The sequence below is a fragment of the Trichophyton rubrum genome (genome assembly GCF_000151425.1).
Source record: "Trichophyton rubrum CBS 118892 genomic scaffold supercont2.6, whole genome shotgun sequence".
Taxonomy (NCBI): Eukaryota; Fungi; Ascomycota; class Eurotiomycetes; order Onygenales; family Arthrodermataceae; genus Trichophyton; species Trichophyton rubrum.
Window position 1 is genome coordinate 58,011 of NW_003456423.1, and position 16,861 is coordinate 74,871.

A 16,861-nucleotide genomic window follows, 5' to 3' on the forward strand; every position below is an offset into this window, starting at 1 on the left:
CAGCTGGCGAGGAGTTGCTCGCAGCAGCACGGCGGCCTGGGTCTGGCGGGCAGCAAGTTGTCTCCCGCCGAAGCGGAGGGCCGTGAGAGCAGCTACCATCCCTTTTGCGGTGGATGTAGGTTAGTGTTAAGAGTGCTAAGTTTGTGGTATTAAAGCGAGATGCGGGATACTGCCAATTGAACAGTAACAGGAGCTTCTTCAGGGCAGCAACAGCATCGTCGACGGGGTTAGAAAGCGGGAGAAGACGAGGGAGGAGGAAGAAAACGGGCGATCGTGATGGGCGTTTCGGAGTTTTTGCTCTTCTTTTCGTTGTTGCTTTTCGGGAAAAAAGAACGAAGAAAACAGTCGGAGGGGAAGAAGAAGCCTCGGCCGACACTCGGGGAAGTCACATGATGATTATTATCACGCCGAGCCAATCATATTTCAAAAACGGAGGAAGATCTGAAAATGCCATTGGTTTGGTTTTTAAAAGGGGAAGATCGGGTTAAGATCGGGTTATCTGAGTGCTCCGATTGGTGGGTCCTGATCTGATAAGATAACCTTGGCAACATCTGGTTCGCTTACATAACACCCGAGGGGTTCAACTTGCTTTTTTTTTTCGATGCTTCTTTGCATTCTTATATTTTTGAATCTGTAATTATGGAATGGAATATCATTTATAGCTATTCTAAGACTGATCTATATTCTCTACAGTAACATGATGATATTTTTTGAGTTTTATATTTCGCAGTAGTGACGCATCATATGGTAACAAACTATATTGGTTTACCTAGGTAATAGTAAGAGCACCAACGGATATATCATATAAAATGCTGGGCACTCCAAACCGGCTTGGGTATCTCTACGAATACAACTTTTATTTCCGAATTTGGTGATTCCAGCCATCCTTTGGCGTCAATATTTAATTTTGCAGACTCAGATACTCCAGCCTCGATGGCTAAAATTGGCCAGTCGTTATTGCCGAGAGTAACGCAGCCATCTAGGAGTCAAGTGACCTTTGGGTCCTCGTTCCTCCCCCCTGGCGGTTCGGTGGAGATGGTCGCAACTCCTTAATGAACGTCCGGCTTGTTGCTCGAGCTGCTCCAGAAAGTATAATCTCATACTAAAGACCCATATTCCTAAATTCGCTATAGATATGGCTGGGCTGCCTCTTTTTCATGGGGATGTCCGGCCATAGTGTCAACCACAAGTATACCCTCTCAATATATTCTATTAATTTTGGGCCTTTATCAGGGTAGATAGTGTCAAACCCTTGAAGGATTTTGTGCGGCATCTTGATCACTATGATAAAAGGATTTTGCGAATCATTTGCACAACATAGTTGAGCCATTCTATCCACTAAGCGCTTGATTTGATATATTTGACCCGAGGTGTTCCTTCAGGGAGTCCGATCAACAGTCAGCGAGCTACGAGTTATTCGGTAGGCACCGGTAAATATGCCGGGATGGCAATGTAGGAGATCGTGATAACGAATCTTTCAGTCTGCCACCGCTCCTCCCACTGGATAATGGCGGGCCATAAAGCAGCTCGGTAAGACGCTGCTGTTATGGAAGCAGATTTCACGGGTGTGGGAGACGACTTTGACGGGTATATACACAGCAAGTAGTGTGATAGCGAGATGTCTACACCGTGAAGAATGTGCTCAAGGTAAAGCCAGTTTTGTTTGTCCAAAGGCAGGCGGTCAAGGTAATGGAGAAGGTTATGAAAAAATGGGGGAGTCAAGAATGTCGAGTACATTATATACTCGTGGTGGGCCTATCATGGTGGCCAGTGAAGGGAGCCTGTGAAGAGTACAGAATGAAGATACAGAGTGATGATACAGAGTGATTGATGATATAGAGTGAAGACGCAAGAGTGACGTTGCTTGCTTCCGAAGAGTCTGGGCTCGGCGAAGAAATTAAGGTGGGTCATGTGATAAACCCTAAGTGGATCTCTTCATAAAGGGGAATTTCCAAACATACAACCTCCAACAGGTATCAATGTCAAGAGCTGGAAATGAGATACGATCTGCCGCTGTTGGCAATGGTAGTTTGGACGGACAGCTAACTACTTAACTGGCTTGTTGCTAGCTCTGCTTGGCCGGGTGACAAAGACTCGCCGGTTTGTTAACATGGCTGCATTGAGAGTCAGCGGAAGCACCAGATATGCGGTCAGGCCAGTCAATTCGGAAATGAACCGTATGCTAGCAGGGAAACTCGAGAGTTGACTGGCTTGGATCTTGCCGGTTAAGGCCATGAACTCGAGCTATCTCCTTTCGCCTTAAGCATTGACCGTGATCTCTCCAGCTAGCCAGACGAGGCAGGCTATTGCAGCTATCGACAACCAATTGCGGTCTTGATATGCCTCAAGTCCGCCGTACTAACTAGCCAGGCTGTGGGCCAGGAACAGATAGGCGGTGATCCTTGGCTTTTGTGGCTTGCTGAAACTCGAATATCGGCACCACTGTTATCATGTCGGAAACTTGGATTTTGCCATGCAGCGGTGTGTTCTTCTTGATACTTATACTTGCATCCACTTACACACTCTGCTTCTGGGACCACCCTTTCGGCTTCCACCACCTATTACATCGTTGATTTCACCTATGTCAAGCATATCAGACACTGGACCGATTTACCGTGGAGATAGGGACTCGGTATAAGATTTGTTCGCCCCCTCGGCATCCAACGGCCCGAAACGGTTACCAAGTGATTTGCTAGCGGTTGACACCAGCTCCATCTTATCAAGCAGACCCCCATGGATACAAGGACCAATAGGGAATGGACATTCTCCACATTCTAGAATGAACTGGAGATACAAAAGCTCTTCAATAAGGATCATATGATAAGACAGCTTGGCTATGTACTGGAATATGACTTGTAGCACCAATGATGGTTCTACAAGCTCCTGTTGTTGGCAAGCTTGGCATACCAGGTCTCTCACCTTCAAGCAGACAAAGGGCTCATGAAAGGCATACTCCTTGTAGTATCTGTACAGTTCATATGAAGGGACTGTTTTATACCGGTAATCATACACCCATCATCAAATTATTGGTTGTAGATCCAACTACGATTATCAGACTTAGAGATGGGGAATTTATGATGGACGGCTTTGACCCGTCAAAGCCAAATGAAAATGCACAGAATATAATCGTCAGGCTTACAGATTATGGAGCGAGTCGTTTCCATTTCTCCCACCTTTGACACTTATCTTCCCAAATATTCTCCTCTCTTATTGACTCTTACCGTACGGAGTAGTTGGCAGACCAACTAATAAGTTATAGTGCGCTTACCTATTGAAGCCCAGGAGTCCACTTTGGAAAACCATGGACGCAAAACACTGATGTCTGGTCTTGGACATAGTTGACGGTGATATCACTCAAGGCCACTCATACTACCACGAATATATAGCCTCTGCAGATGGCTCAACTGCTTCAGGAGAAGGTTGACTTCAAGTTCTTTACGATTCAACAAGCCAACTCGGAACTCTCGAAGAAAATTCTCGGACTCTTCGCAATACATTGGCAATCGATTATGATCTTGTGCCCGTGCCGTGCTACGCTAAGGACGAGCATTATTCTAAATTGTTGCCTCCGCCTCAGCCGGGTGAAGCGTACATGTGGGGAAATTCCGTAGTTGAGAACGGAGTAGCAGATGAGGACGTCTAATTTCTCGCTAGGGTCCTATATTAAGATCCTGATGCGCGCTTGACTGTCTGTGGGATTCTAGAGTGGCTATCTGGAGGTGTAATTCCCTCCGATACCAGTTCCAATGCAAGTGAACATCTACCCCATCATTTTGCAAATACAAAGGAAAACCAATAGTCGAGTAATTTTAATAGAAGATTACCCGTGTAACTTATTAATTCACTATCAATCTTCAAATATAGCGGTTTTCTCCTCAATAACTGTCCCTAACCGCCCGCACCTTGATACTAACCAAAGGCCTCCAGACAAAGACGCGTCTACCACTCCAACGGCCTACCTCTCCCAGTCTCCTCTGCGAGTTCCGATGGCAATGGATCCAACTCAGCCCTGGCAGTCTCCTCCGTCAAGTGTTTGTCATGCTCAAAATCGAGCAGCCGTATATTTCCCGTCTCATCATCGATCAGAAAGTTATACCGATTGATATCTCCCTGGATAATCCCTATATCATGAACTGCGCGAACAACCTCTTCGCACCTTGCTAAATCGTCTGGTCCCGGAAATCGACCAATTACTTTCTCCAGCAGCAAGCTCATCACTCTGCCGTCTTCGGTCAAATGAGCGAGAACTTGGGGTGCAATGGGCGGGTCCTCTGGGTGGGCGCACTGATCTTGGTAGATGAGTAGACAGCAGTCTCGTTCTCCATGCGCGGGAGCTCCCACTCCCACCGTACGATTTTCGCAATCGCTGGTGCTCCGTTAAAGATCACTTCGTGAACGTTGTGTCGGTAGTATCGAGTGCGTTTGAGGGAGAGGACCTCAACTTTCTCTGGATGCCATACAAAACCGACCCCCTGTAGCTTAACATCTGAGGTTGTAACTTTTAATAAACCGTCATTTGAGCGACAGATGTCCATCTTCGTCCACGGGGCGTTGGGGAAGCTGGGGAGTTCTGGAATCAATAGATACGGTCGACACATCGTATCTTCATCAAATGCATCTACCTCAATCGTAAGGTAGCGGATTTTATTGCCGGTTCGAATGCGATACATCCCGAGCTCTTTATCGATCTCCTGGGACAAGACCTCTATGTCTGACTTGGGTATATAGTCCACATTATTCTGACTCCAATGATGACTCCATGGTTGTGTGTCAATAGAAGAGAGGATGATGAGATGAATCCGTTTGAACAGGCAAGGGCTATCTCTTTGGATGTTAGGGGTTAACTGTGGAATACTGCGATAGAGAATGTTATCTTGGATAGCCTCATTAAAAGTGAGTTACCCGTCTGCCTGGGCTGCTAATCAATTAGTTAACTAACTAGTTAGTTAGTTAGCCGCTGGCCCCCAAAGCTGCACAGGCGGGCCATCTGAAACCCTTATTTCAACATCTAATGACTAGCGCCAGTAGAATGACAGGAAACAGGATATAGATGAAACAAGACGCTAATACAAACCCATTGTTGGGCACTATCAATAGATAAGTGTCATGCACTCATTCCTCTATAATAATATACCTAGCTGAAGCCGAACCCGAAGAAACACGGAAAGAGATGTTCATAGCCAATGGACTGCTTTGAAACCCACATAGACAAGACACGGCGCTTATACCTAGATGCATAATCTAGTCAACTATCCCACATCCTACCCTATGTTGGTGGGGGCCAGGGGGAAGGGTGCTTAATATAGACAAGTCACGACAGAGCTCATGGTGATCTACGCCGGCGCAGGTATATTGGGGGCAATCAGCGCTATGCCAGCGCTAAGCAGCAACAAGGCACAGAGAGCTCTCTAGATCAATGGAAAGCATATATAGAAGACGCATATTACCGTCTGGAGAGTCCAAATCATCAAGCATTAAACCATTAAACATCAAACCATCAAGCATTCAACCACGAGGTTTCTAATCCCGTTGACTAGTGGTAAGTTATCTGGCTGTCCTATATTGATGTACCTTTGGCTGATAAGAATAGATATACAAAAGATCAATTTATTATCCATATCCTAGGAGCACTGGGAGTAGTGCACTGTAGCATTCCCTTCATACTTATGACGTCCAGTTTACCAATCCTCACCTGATATCTAGATAATTGTTGCTGTCCCGAGAGTCCACATAAAATGTGCAGCCAACAGTGGATCCAATGCCAATGCGGCTGCCAGCAAAAGGGGGAGTTCGTGCAGTGTGATCGACTGTACGCTCTGCAGACCAACCTCCGATGCGCTTCGGCAAGCCGCGAAAACAAGATTTCCCGTAACTACTATCAAGTGAGGACAGAGCTTGGACCCAATACACTGGCCGCAACCCTCCCGACCCGCCCTCTTCTCGCCCTACCCGCTCCACCCGCTCCACCCGCTCCAGCGGCACACGTTAATTCATAACAAGCTAGGGATTGACGAGGACTCTAAGGGGTGGGATCGAGGAGAGGTGCTGTGCTGGTACAGCAAGGTTAACTGATAAAGAATATATCAATTGGCTGCACTAACTAGTTAGTTAGCTAAACTCACATTAACCATTTGGTAACGAGGTAGGAATTGCCAACTCCGCGCTTAACTGCTCATCATTTCTTTCCCCAGGTTAACAAGCTCTGCTAGCGCCATGGCCGAACTTTCAGATGATGAGAAACTAGTTCAGAGGCTTTCCCATCGTCCATCTCACTTGGTAGGCGGAATGATACCAATTACAGAACCGGTGAAGCCATCTCAAGCCAACCGCCGCTCTGAGATCTCGTCTACCGGGATGCTAGACCGTCTACCGCTCGAAGTACTCCATCAGATGTTGAACACGTTGGATTTCCAGTCCCTGTGTCGTTTGTCACGCGTGTCACGGCGAGGCAGAAGCATCGTCGAGTCGTTGCCTACATACAGAGCGTTGATGGAATATATTTCAGATGCGTTGAAAGCACTTGGTGAAACCCGGCTTATTCAACTCCACTCTGCAGATAAACTCCGCGCCGTGCTACAGTCTGAAGCCTGTGTTTCATGCAGAGAATATGGCCCCTTTCTATTTCTCCCCACATGCGAGCGATGTTGCTATACTTGTCTTCGTTATAACCAGTCACTGTGGGTGATGCCTCTTTCTCTAGCTAAGCAGTCCTTCGGCCTGACTCTGCGCGACCTCAAGAAGCTCCCCTTAGTAAAGACGGTGCCTGGAATGTATGACCTGGCCAGAGGGTGGTCACATCGAGGAAGCCAGACTCTAGTCAGTGTGAGGCATGCAAAGGAATACGCAATGAAGATTAATAACGGCTCACTGCCAGACGTAGATACGACCATCACTCCTGAAATGTCTGACAGAATGATAAGGAAAATGATTGCTTTGAGATGGTTCAGGGAAGCTCCCTTGGAACCGCTGCCTGACAACCCATCAAGGATACCAACACGTGGAGGCATGCCGGATAACGATTGCAATGGCATGGCATCCCTCCCGTTTCCATCTCTACGACGCAATAAGACGCTTGAACATGGCTTCTGGTGCCGGGGATGTGACTGGATGGCCGAAAAATATCACCGCAGTCGTCTCCCTGACCATATTATTGACAAATTCGTTCCTTCGGATAGTTGCACCCCTTCAACGTCTTCACAGGCATGAGCCGGCATGCTGGATCACAGAGCGAGTTTTTACTCCATATTAAGCAGTGTTACGGTGCGGATAAAGTAGACGCTCAAGATTGAGAGTAGTTACAAGTTCCATTGGCCTTTCTTGCGAATGAGAGCAACATGTATACCCTCTGTTCAATATCTTGTCTTGATATACATGGCGAGCGCACTACAATATGATGTATCTACTATTATTATACCATATTCTAGACCAACATAGAGCTGATTTGGATTTACAGCAGATTGGCCCTTCTTTATATCCTCTTTCTCGGGGCGGCGGCGGGGGCACTAGGCTCCTCTGCATGTAAGTGTTGAATAGTGCTCCCTATCGGTAATTAATGAAAAATTATATTAAGATATTGAATTATATTAAGATATTTTACAAAAATTCCGCCTTTGGGCCTTTGGCAGCCGTGGTATCAGCGTATCAAACTGCTGAGCCATAAGGCGAGCCCGGCAGAGCTCCCTGCAAATTTGGACCTATTAATACTGTTGTACTCCTCGGAATCTGCAAGTACTTCCCAGAAATAGATGATTTCTTCCCATGCTTCATTGATTTGATGTACAGGTGAGAATTCATAAGCCATGCCTGAGAGTGAAGGCGTAAGTCTGTGAAGTGACTGTCGACGGCGAAGAGAAAAGAAGCGTTGCTGACGTGATGAAGCCATAGAACAGCCCTAAAAGGCTTTATTTCGACGACATTCACCAACTAACCATCAGTTATCCCCAATGAATGGAGTCCTCGCGATCTCATCCCAGCCACCAAGAGTGTGCCCAAATAACAAGCTGCTGGTTATGAATACTCCTCCTTTATTTGAATGACGGGTTCCGAGGACCGATGGCTGGTGGCTATCGAACTAGCTAGCTAGTCAACATCTCAGTCGATCCCCCTAACTAACGACTCCATAACTAGACTGCGGGAAAAAGAGCCGCAGAAAGCCATATCTGCAGCAAAGCAAGATATTCGAACAAGAAGCCCGTTCTAATGCGGTCCAGGGCTTCAAAAATGACGAGGCCTTAAGCTCCATTCAGACATTGCACCGTTATAACGCGAAACTCGATCTCGTCTGCACGCAATATCGTATTTCTCGGGGGAAAGATGAGCGACATGCCAATCAGCGCCACCGGAATCCGAGGAGCTTCACATCTTCGTATAACTACGGAGTCGTGACAGTGACTAGAGGCTGAAACTGGCCTAAAATTCAGTCTTGACCCTTCTTACCCCTGGACGACTATCATCATCTGTCTCGCCCTGTGGTCGACGTTGACTCTTGGATACGAAGCAGCCCTCGTATACCCTGTTGAAGTCACACTTGACTGGTTGAGCCGCAGTCAGACGTGGGCATCCATCCACTTTCGAGGCGTTTGGCGCAGTGCTTATTCTCACTTTGATATCCCACACTTGCATCTCTCGTGGCAATCAGGGGGAGACAGAATATTCCATCTCTGGCTGGTGCTACGTGCCTTTTGATTCAGGGGAGTAATCGACGATTATCGCGCAGGGCCCAGTGGTTGGGGTGGCTATCTGCTAGTTAAGCCATCGTTACCCAAATTCTGACCCGTCCATGCATAAAGAACAAAAGTGATAGACCCTTGTCGGTTTACTTGTGAATCTTGATTTTCGAGATGTAATTGGCTCATCACACGCAACCCGGCAGGAGTAAGATGTTACCCTTTATCTGAGCCCGTATAAACGGCGCAATGGGTGTGGTGCGAGAAATTATGCCGCTATATATAGATATATATAGGGGAAAGGGAGGGGATAGTCCCCCTTTTCAGTTCTTCTGAGCGTGTTCCCCTCTTGTATCGCAATTTTCTGCGTCTCTTCGACTCTATACCAGCAGTCTATGGTCATTATTACGGCTCCAAGGAGATACCGTGCAAAATGGTACACCTAGGGGAGCTCACAGTCGGTTCGGTTTCCGGCATGATCGCCGCGGCCATCTTCTTTGGTAGGCTTCGCCCTTTGGCAACTCAATTTTCAGGAGATTCGTCAGGTCAATACTAATAATAATGGATTAACCAGTCCAGATTACTGTACCACTGGCCCTTCCACTTATTCTCCTCGGTTTACTTACGGAGAGGAACTCCTCCATCACCCTTTCTGCCGCGTCTTGGTAAGTCCTCAGGTCGGATGTCATGGTGCATCTTGCGCTTACATGTTAGCAACTAGGTCCGTGGCTGGCAGGTTCTTCCACTCTTCCCTCTGGCCTCGAATTCTCCGTTCAGACTCTGCATCAACAACTGGCCTGCCTCGAAGTATCGTAAGTATTACATTGCTCAGCACCATTACGACAATCCTTTTCGGTCTCACTGCTACTGTGACTCCACTGGGCTTGTATGAAGGAGTGTCTCCGAGGAAGGATACCAAACTTGTGGATTTCCACTACGTCAAAGACACCTCGCCTATCGGCTATGGCACACCAGCACGAGGCAATGTGCGGTTCAGCCGCATCTGCGGGGGGTTTACTCCCCAGGTATGCCCTCACTCGAACGGCAATTTGACCTCGACCGAAGACTCCACGGGAGAACATGTCAGTGGCGATTGGTATGACACCAGGATCCCTCAGCGTGTGATAGATATGTTCCAAAGCGGCCTGTCCTCCCAACAGAGCTCTGTATCAAGTATATTCGATATCCAGTGGCGATCATATACCTACTCGAAGATTGAGGATAGAGCCGATCGCTTGGTGATAGACAATGGCACGAGATACCCCGTGGGAGCCTTTCGACAGATCTCTACTTTTGTTCTCAACGACCGGATAGAAGCCGTTGAAGGATTGGTTGTTGATACCAAGGACGGAGGGATTGGCTTCCGGAATCACACTGCACCTCCAGTCGAGCCATTCGGGAGTTCCTGGTCTGAAGACCTTCTCTTCATCGTCCCGGAAACCCAGTGCGTCGACACCAACCTAACCCTGGACTTCTCCATCCCGCTGAAAAATTCTGAATCCATCGGTGACCAGATCACCAACCTTGTGTTGACCGATCGAGGCGGCTTTGCAAATCTTGTTCAGAAGTATCCTTATTGGGACCGCAACGATACTCAGAGGAATCCAGATCTCCGGAATCGTGCGTACAAGGCTGCCTGGATAAACAACGTTTGGTCCATGGCGTTTATGAACGTAACCAACTTTCGGAATGAAAGTGACCCGCACTCAAAAGCCTTCATGTACCTCGACTCATTCGTCGGCAAGAAGTTTCCACTCCAGTCTAACCACTCAAGTTCGACCTCCCTGTTCATTGAACCGGATAGTATCATCACAAACTCATTGTTTGGATATTATCTCACCGGGACGGACGTGGCTGTCAACGGAACCAATCTCACTTCCAGCCACATCACCACTCCAGATAAACCTCCTCTCTTTTCCAATCCTTGGAAAATTGACTCATTGAACTTCTCCTCTGCTAGTAAGTGCAAATCCGATATCTACCATCTTCTCTAGGCATCTATTTGGGTAGACACCACATCTTACAATGAGTAACATGATTAACAAATAAATAAAATGAAACAGGCCTTCTTTGCACTGGTTTGGGTGGACTCGATCTGGCAAACATAACCAATATTGCTGCTAGGTGCGGGCTCCAATACGGCGCACCGCAACGAGTTGGTGCAGGCGAATCTCTGATCTTCGACCCGGGTTCCAGCTGGACTGTGCCCATGTATTCGTGCGCCTCTACGATAAAGGCCACTATTAAAACCGTTGACTTCCGCTTCAATGGCACCGAAGACAACCTCTCCTCCCTGACTGTAATGGGCGTTCGGGAGAAGGAGTATCCCAACGAAGAGTCCAAGCCACTATGGGCCGTCGAAGATACCACGATGCATCTCCGTGACGTCAGATCATTATGGGGGCTGGTAACGCCGGAAAGCGTAAAGGGAGACCAAAACATTTCCACCATCAGGAAAGAATCCCTCTATCTGCCAGGAGGTGACAGCAGCACCCATGGTTCCATCGATTACCAGAATCTTCCGGGCTTGAACTTCCACAGTGATGCTCTGGGGGTCGCTTACGGGGATGGCTCATCGAGTTTCAGCGAAAACTACAACGGCAAAAACCAGCTTGCAATGTATCGGCTGTGGCAGGAACTTTCCAGAAATGCCAGCACTGTAGGCAAGATCAAGGATCTCATCTGGACCGATGTCGCCCTCAACGCTGTCACTGGAACTAGAAGCATCAGTCCAGACGGGTACAACAAGCAGGTCCTTGCGAAACGTGATGGTGGCCAGACTGACAAGGCGAAGAGAATCCCTGTCACTATTTACGAGAGACGCGTGCATTATAAATACCGCTATGGTGTATTGGCCTTTATCTCCCTGGCGCTGATCGCTGCGGTGTTCTCCTCGTTAATTCTGCTTTGCGTCCTGCGTCGTACCGGCTTCTCTAAGGCGCGAAAGTACCTTGACGAGACCTCCGTGGGCAGGATCCTGGCTGCCAGGACTACGAGTTCTGGAGTACCTGGTGTCCACAGAGCGCCGACAAATACCTGGGTGAGGACGACGGGAAAAGCGCCAATCACGTTAGGAACCAGCCACAGCCAGCCCTCTAATAATGGACCGAATCCATCGGCCATACTTTACCCAGGGGGATCTGCGCTTGCGGCCAGTGCGGATAAGATCGAGCACTCTTCCTACCTCCTCAATAACTAGGTGACTAGCCGAAGAATATGCGCATTCGATGATGATAGGCCGGCAATCATTGTCTCCTGGCTTATCCATCTAACCATTATATCAAAATGCTTCTCCTTGATGGAAATGCTCAGAAAAAGTGTTACTTCTCGAAATAAAGTTAAGCTCGTAAGAGCCGCAAGACTTCGCTGTAACAAAGTCAATAAATACTGATAGTCAACGACTTCTCTATTCAATATTATAATTAGTTATTATTACACGTCAACTAGATGCTCCGGACTCTGAATACAACTAGATCTGGGATAAAATGAGATGAGCTCGTCTGTTGTTCCCCCTAGGCGCCTCAACACTTGTTCTATATATATAAGTATACCTGCGCCTGGGATGCTGAAACCAAGGCCCAGCGGATCCTCTAGTTAGTCACCGGCCCGCGGTAGCCAGTCAAAGCGGAGGTCGCCGGCACTCTTCCTGGTTCGCGACTTGAGGCAGAGCCATGGAGAGCGAGGATGAGCGTCTTTGCCTGGACGTTGCCGCCCATCTCGTCGCTGGACAGGCTGACCGTTGACAAAACCTCCCGGCCGGCCGCACGAATATGAGACAGCATCGTCTTCGACATCGACCGCCCTCTTCTCCGTGACTAACGAGTTATTGCGTTCGCCGTTCGCCCAGATATCGCCAACCTCGCCGCCGCCGCTATCGTCCAGCCGGAGGACCCCGAGAACCACAGCGGGAGGGGACAGTGAGCCCGGGATGCGGAGTCCGTAGTTATAAGGGCAGCATTTCTTGTCCCGGCCTGCTTCTGCGTCTCGTCGATGGCTTGTCGCCTGGAGAAATACCTTCGAAGACGCTTTAACTAGACCAACCCGACTATCATGGGCGAGATATCTTCGCTGGCCACGAAGAGATGCCACAGCTTCACACTCTACCAGGGCACATTCATCCAGCTCCCACGCGAACCGACGGCGCCGGCATCCTCGAGAACTGCTCCCGTATACGAATTACAGGTCAACGATGGCGTTGTCTGGGTCGATAACTCGGACGGACGCATCGCGGGGTTCGACTGGGCCGTCAGGGGCCAGGAGGAACTAGACAAGCTGGCAGCCAGCATGGGGTGGAAGCTGGCATACAACGATAACGAGGTCGAGAGCACCCAGGCCACGGTCGTCAGGGTTGTACGGTCCAGGGCAGAGAAGAATGGTTTCTTCTTCCCTGGCTTCATCGGTAAGGGGATGCCTGCTGCCAGTCAACTATACATGTTTGTGCAACGACCGAAAGCTAACCGGGTTGAACAGACACGCATATTCATGCGCCTCAATACCCGAACTCCGGAATCTTCGGGTCAACGACTCTGCTTGACTGGCTGAACAAGTACACATTCCCCATGGAGGCGTCGTTCGGTGATAAACACACCCCCGACACACCTACCAGGAGAGCCTACACCGTGTACAACGCCGTCGTGGCCCGCACGCTGTCCCACGGCACCACCAGCGCTGCATACTATGCAACCGTCCATGTCCCTGCTACCAACCTGCTGGCCTCGGTCTGCCATTCAAGGGGCCAGAGAGCGTTCATTGGCCGAGTCTGCATGGATAATCCCGACACATGCCCTGACTTCTACCGGGACGAATCAACAACTGCCATGGTGGACGCAACCAAGGCGTCCATAGCCTATATCCACCGTCTAGACCCGTCAGGTACGCTGATCAAGCCCATCATCACTCCCCGGTTTGCCATCTCCTGCACCAGTGAAGGACTTGCTCAACTAGGCGAGCTTGCTGCCTCAACCAGCCCGCCGACCCACATCCAAACACACATCTCCGAAAACGACGATGAGATTCAGACAGTCAAGGCGTTATTCCCAGACTGCTCGACATATGCTGAAGTATACGACCGAGCGAAACTGATTACTCCCCGTACCGTTCTGGCGCACGGAGTACATCTGCAGCCATCCGAACGAGTATTGATCCGCGAGAGGTGTGCCGGAATATCGCACTGTCCCACGTCAAACTCCTCCCTGAGCTCCGGCATGTGTCCTGTCCGCGTCCTGCTTGACGATGGTCTCAATGTTGGTCTCGGCACCGATGTCAGCGGAGGGTACAGCCCAAGTATCCTCGAGACAGCCAGACAAGCATCCCTCGTCTCCAGGCTAGTAGCATGCCATTGCTCCAAGGAGGATGGGAACCGTAACAAGCTCAGTGTCGAGGAAGCGCTGTATCTAGCCACCAGGGGCGGAGCCAAGGTGTTTAATATGCAGGACGAAATCGGCGGGTTTGAAAAGGGGATGTTCTGGGACGCACAAATGATCGAGCTTGGGGACAGCATTGAAAGTGACACTGACAGCATAGTTACCCCTGAGCAGCTGGATTTGCAACACTCTGGGAAAGTGTGCGTATTTGGATGGGAGAGCTGGGAAGAGCGAATTGCCAAATGGATGTGGACAGGCGATGATAGGAATGTCAAGGCTGTCTGGGTTGGAGGACGGCTGGTCCATGGAAGCACTTAGGTAGGGTACTATTTGGATGTATATTTTGCTATATTGCTTTATATAATGACATTGGAATATAAACTACGGGAGGCATGTTTAACTTGTAATAAGGCTTTATTGAAATATCCAGGGAAGTGACAGTAAATAGTACCAGCTTATTCTTCATTTTGAATGCAGAGTAAACACAACTCGACTCCAAGGCCAATCGATATCTTATGCTAAAAGAAAAAAAGAGAAAAAAAAAAAAAAAAAAAAAAAAAAAGGAAAAGAAAATCGTGTTATCGTAGAAGTCATTAGTTGATAGGCGGATCCCAGAGCGAGGCCTGAAGGCATCACTCCCTACTGAGGGCGGTACTGCACTTCACGGCCAACAGAGACCGGGACATGGAGACGGCTGATAGTCTCGACATCACCCAGAGCACCTTTACCGTGGTTTCGAATAAAGACAGAGCTTCCCTCGACGATGTGGGTGTGGTCCCAGGAAGTGATGCGCCCCTTGCTGAGGGCAGAGTAGACCAGGCGTCTGCGGCGCTGGGAGTTGAGGACCTGCTGCTGGATCCTGTCAAAGTCCCAGCGGACATGGACTTCTTGCAAAAAGGCCTTGAAGAGAGAAGTGATGTCATTCGTCGCTGTGGCCGAGGTGATCTCAGCGGCCGTAGGAGCCACGGCCTTCTTACCTAGCATGGGGGTGTCAGGGGGTGTCGGGACGGCGTGGGGAGACAACACGGCGGAGGCTGCTGGGTTCTTCAGTACCGGCGGCGAAGTCGTAGGAGGAGTAGGCAGGGCTGCAGGTCCAGTGACGACGCCGCCGGACGAGCTGTTATCAGAGAGAGCTGGCAGCGCCATGTTGGCGACGAGGTTTTTAGATTCAGTCGGGTCCTGCTCGACGTTGTACAGCTGCGGAGGGTCGATGGGCGAGTAGATGAACTTCCAGGCGCCCCGGCGGATCATCACCAGCGGTGCCAGGGTGCCCTCGCCCATGTACTCGCCCAGCACGGTGTCGGTCTTCTCGCCGGGGGCATCGTCTGCAAGGTACGGCATCAGCGAGACGCCGTCGACGGGCAGGCCGGGATACAGCGAGCCGCCGGTCATGGCCACAAAGGTCGGCAGCAGGTCCATCGTTGAGACGTTCTCCTTGACTCGCTTGGGCTTGAAGCGTCCGGGGGCGTAGACCAGCATGGGCACACGGGCGGACATCTCGAACCAGGACATCTTATACCACATCCCCCTCTCGCCGAGCATGTCTCCGTGGTCGCCGGAGAAGACGACGATGGTGTTCTCGTCCAAGGCACAGTTCTTCAGCGTGGTCAGGAGGGCGCCGATCTGGGTGTCGACGTAGGTGCAGGCAGCGAAATAGGCACGGCGAGCAGCGCGGATGCGTTCGTCTGGGATCTCCTTGCCCAGGAGGCCGATGATCTTCAGGATGCGGCGGGAGTGAGGGTCCTGCTTGGCCTGGTCGATGGCTGCGGTGGTGGGAAGGGGGATGTCGACGCCCTCGTACATGTCCCAGAACTCCTGCGTCATGGCGTACGGGTCGTGCGGGTGTGTCATCGAGACCGTGAGGCAGAACGGCTGGTCTTTACGGTGCCGGGCATGATCGTACAGGTACTGCTTCGCCTTGTAGATGACTTCATCATCGAAGTCGAGCTGGTTGGTGCGCACACAGGGGCCGGCCTCCATCACAGAGGACATGTCATGATACCAGTCTTTGTGGACATCCTGCAGCAGTCAGCATATATACATATATATACATATAAACAACTACAGATAAAGAGAAAGGGGTAGGCGGTTACTGGCATATCTTGCATCTTAGTTTGTGCTGATAAAGACTTACAGGTTCATCCCAATTCACAGACCAGCCATAGTCACCGGGATAGATGTCACTAGTCAAGCGCTCCTCGTAGCCATGCAGCTGGTCCGGGCCACAGAAATGCATCTTGCCAGACAGAGCAGTGTGATAGCCCTGGTCTCTAAGATAGTGAGCGTACGTGGGTGTGTCCGCTGGGAGGTCACTGGCATTGTCATAGCCTCCAATCCGGGAGGGAAGCTGGCCAGAGACCATGGTGAAGCGAGACGGGGCGCAGAGAGGCGAGTTGCAATACGCTGAGTCGAAGACAACGCCCTCTTTGGCGAGGCGGTCGAGATTTGGAGTCTTGATGACGGAGGATGAGTTATAGATAGACAGCAGGGGGGCAGCCATCTGGTCTGCCATGATGTATAGCACATTCGGCTTCTTTGACTGAGCCATGGTCGCCGGCTTGCTGATACTGTCTGATACGATGAAGCACTGGTTGTTATTGTCTGAGAGAAAGAGAGAGAGGGAGCAAGATGAGAGCTGGCTTAACGCTGCTGGAAGGGGTATCAAATAGAAGAAAAGAACGGCTACAAAGAGGAAAAGTAAATGGAGCTGGAAGTGAATGAAGAGAGAAAAGAGGAGATGTAAAGGACAACTTATATACACTCGAGACCCAAGTGGAGAAAGACGAAGAGCGAGGGAAAAAAACGCCTTATTCGCGGGTTCTGGTGGGAAGA

The 16,861-nt window shown here is 49.8% G+C and overlaps 7 protein-coding genes across 9 annotated transcripts; 4 read left to right on the forward strand and 3 right to left on the reverse strand.

Moving 5' to 3' along the window:
- Window positions 1–2,610: 2,610 nt before the first annotated feature.
- TERG_05420 (uncharacterized protein) lies at window positions 2,611–3,336 on the reverse strand (the record flags this gene model as incomplete). Its single annotated transcript, XM_047748431.1, has 2 exons — window positions 2,611–2,965; window positions 3,269–3,336. The coding sequence occupies 2 exons, from the start codon at window positions 3,334–3,336 to the stop codon at window positions 2,611–2,613; spliced, it is 423 nt and encodes a 140-aa protein (XP_047604413.1).
- A 410-nt stretch (window positions 3,337–3,746) lies between these two features.
- Window positions 3,747–4,103, forward strand: TERG_12283 (uncharacterized protein; the record flags this gene model as incomplete). Its single annotated transcript, XM_047751261.1, has 1 exon — window positions 3,747–4,103. The coding sequence occupies one exon, from the start codon at window positions 3,747–3,749 to the stop codon at window positions 4,101–4,103; it is 357 nt and encodes a 118-aa protein (XP_047606592.1).
- Window positions 4,104–4,232: 129 nt separating this feature from the next.
- TERG_05421 (uncharacterized protein) lies at window positions 4,233–4,963 on the reverse strand (the record flags this gene model as incomplete). The annotated part of the gene is made up of 1 exon (XM_047748432.1): window positions 4,233–4,963. The coding sequence occupies exon 1, from the start codon at window positions 4,668–4,670 to the stop codon at window positions 4,233–4,235; it is 438 nt and encodes a 145-aa protein (XP_047604414.1). The 5' UTR covers window positions 4,671–4,963.
- Window positions 4,964–5,978: 1,015 nt separating this feature from the next.
- On the forward strand, window positions 5,979–7,489 carry TERG_05422 (uncharacterized protein). Its single transcript, XM_003233500.2, has one exon. The coding sequence runs from the start codon at window positions 6,214–6,216 to the stop codon at window positions 7,204–7,206; it is 993 nt and encodes a 330-aa protein (XP_003233548.1). The 5' UTR covers window positions 5,979–6,213; the 3' UTR covers window positions 7,207–7,489.
- A 139-nt stretch (window positions 7,490–7,628) lies between these two features.
- Window positions 7,629–10,812, forward strand: TERG_05424 (uncharacterized protein). Of its 2 annotated transcripts, XM_047748433.1 has the most exons (3): window positions 7,629–9,166; window positions 9,241–9,331; window positions 9,388–10,812. In XM_047748433.1, the coding sequence occupies exons 1-3, from the start codon at window positions 9,100–9,102 to the stop codon at window positions 10,658–10,660; spliced, it is 1,431 nt and encodes a 476-aa protein (XP_047604415.1). In that variant the 5' UTR covers window positions 7,629–9,099; the 3' UTR covers window positions 10,661–10,812. The 2 variants fall into 2 exon arrangements, with proteins under 2 accessions (XP_047604415.1, XP_047606593.1); XM_047749977.1 differs by having other exon boundaries at window positions 7,629–10,812.
- A 1,600-nt stretch (window positions 10,813–12,412) lies between these two features.
- Window positions 12,413–14,555, forward strand: TERG_05425 (guanine deaminase). Of its 2 annotated transcripts, XM_003233502.2 has the most exons (2): window positions 12,413–13,065; window positions 13,137–14,555. In XM_003233502.2, exons 1-2 carry the CDS (start codon window positions 12,717–12,719, stop codon window positions 14,345–14,347), a joined length of 1,560 nt encoding a protein of 519 aa, XP_003233550.1. In that variant the 5' UTR covers window positions 12,413–12,716; the 3' UTR covers window positions 14,348–14,555. The 2 variants fall into 2 exon arrangements, with proteins under 2 accessions (XP_003233550.1, XP_047606594.1); XM_047749978.1 differs by having other exon boundaries at window positions 12,473–14,555.
- Window positions 14,556–14,657: 102 nt separating this feature from the next.
- On the reverse strand, window positions 14,658–16,861 carry TERG_05426 (choline-sulfatase). The gene is made up of 2 exons (XM_003233503.2): window positions 16,164–16,861; window positions 14,658–16,048 (listed from the first exon to the last, which is right to left on the reverse strand). Exons 1-2 carry the CDS (start codon window positions 16,575–16,577, stop codon window positions 14,669–14,671), a joined length of 1,794 nt encoding a protein of 597 aa, XP_003233551.1. The 5' UTR covers window positions 16,578–16,861; the 3' UTR covers window positions 14,658–14,668.

What these genes read in the sequence shown, in the direction of transcription:
- TERG_05426 (XM_003233503.2), bottom strand. Translation starts at nt 16,577, where the DNA reads ATGGCTCAGTCAAAGAAGCCGAATGTGCTATACATCATGGCAGACCAG. An exon ending in CTGTGAATTGGGATGAACCT is followed by an intron (nt 16,049 to 16,163) that starts GTAAGTCTTTAT and finishes TGACTGCTGCAG; the next exon opens with GATGTCCACAAAGACTGGTA.
- TERG_05425 (XM_003233502.2), top strand. Translation starts at nt 12,717, where the DNA reads ATGGGCGAGATATCTTCGCTGGCCACGAAGAGATGCCACAGCTTCACA. An exon ending in CTTCTTCCCTGGCTTCATCG is followed by an intron (nt 13,066 to 13,136) that starts GTAAGGGGATGC and finishes CGGGTTGAACAG; the next exon opens with ACACGCATATTCATGCGCCT.
- TERG_05424 (XM_047748433.1), top strand. Translation starts at nt 9,100, where the DNA reads ATGGTACACCTAGGGGAGCTCACAGTCGGTTCGGTTTCCGGCATGATC. An exon ending in CGCCGCGGCCATCTTCTTTG is followed by an intron (nt 9,167 to 9,240) that starts GTAGGCTTCGCC and finishes TGGATTAACCAG; the next exon opens with TCCAGATTACTGTACCACTG. An exon ending in ACCCTTTCTGCCGCGTCTTG is followed by an intron (nt 9,332 to 9,387) that starts GTAAGTCCTCAG and finishes GTTAGCAACTAG; the next exon opens with GTCCGTGGCTGGCAGGTTCT.
- TERG_05422 (XM_003233500.2), top strand. Translation starts at nt 6,214, where the DNA reads ATGGCCGAACTTTCAGATGATGAGAAACTAGTTCAGAGGCTTTCCCAT.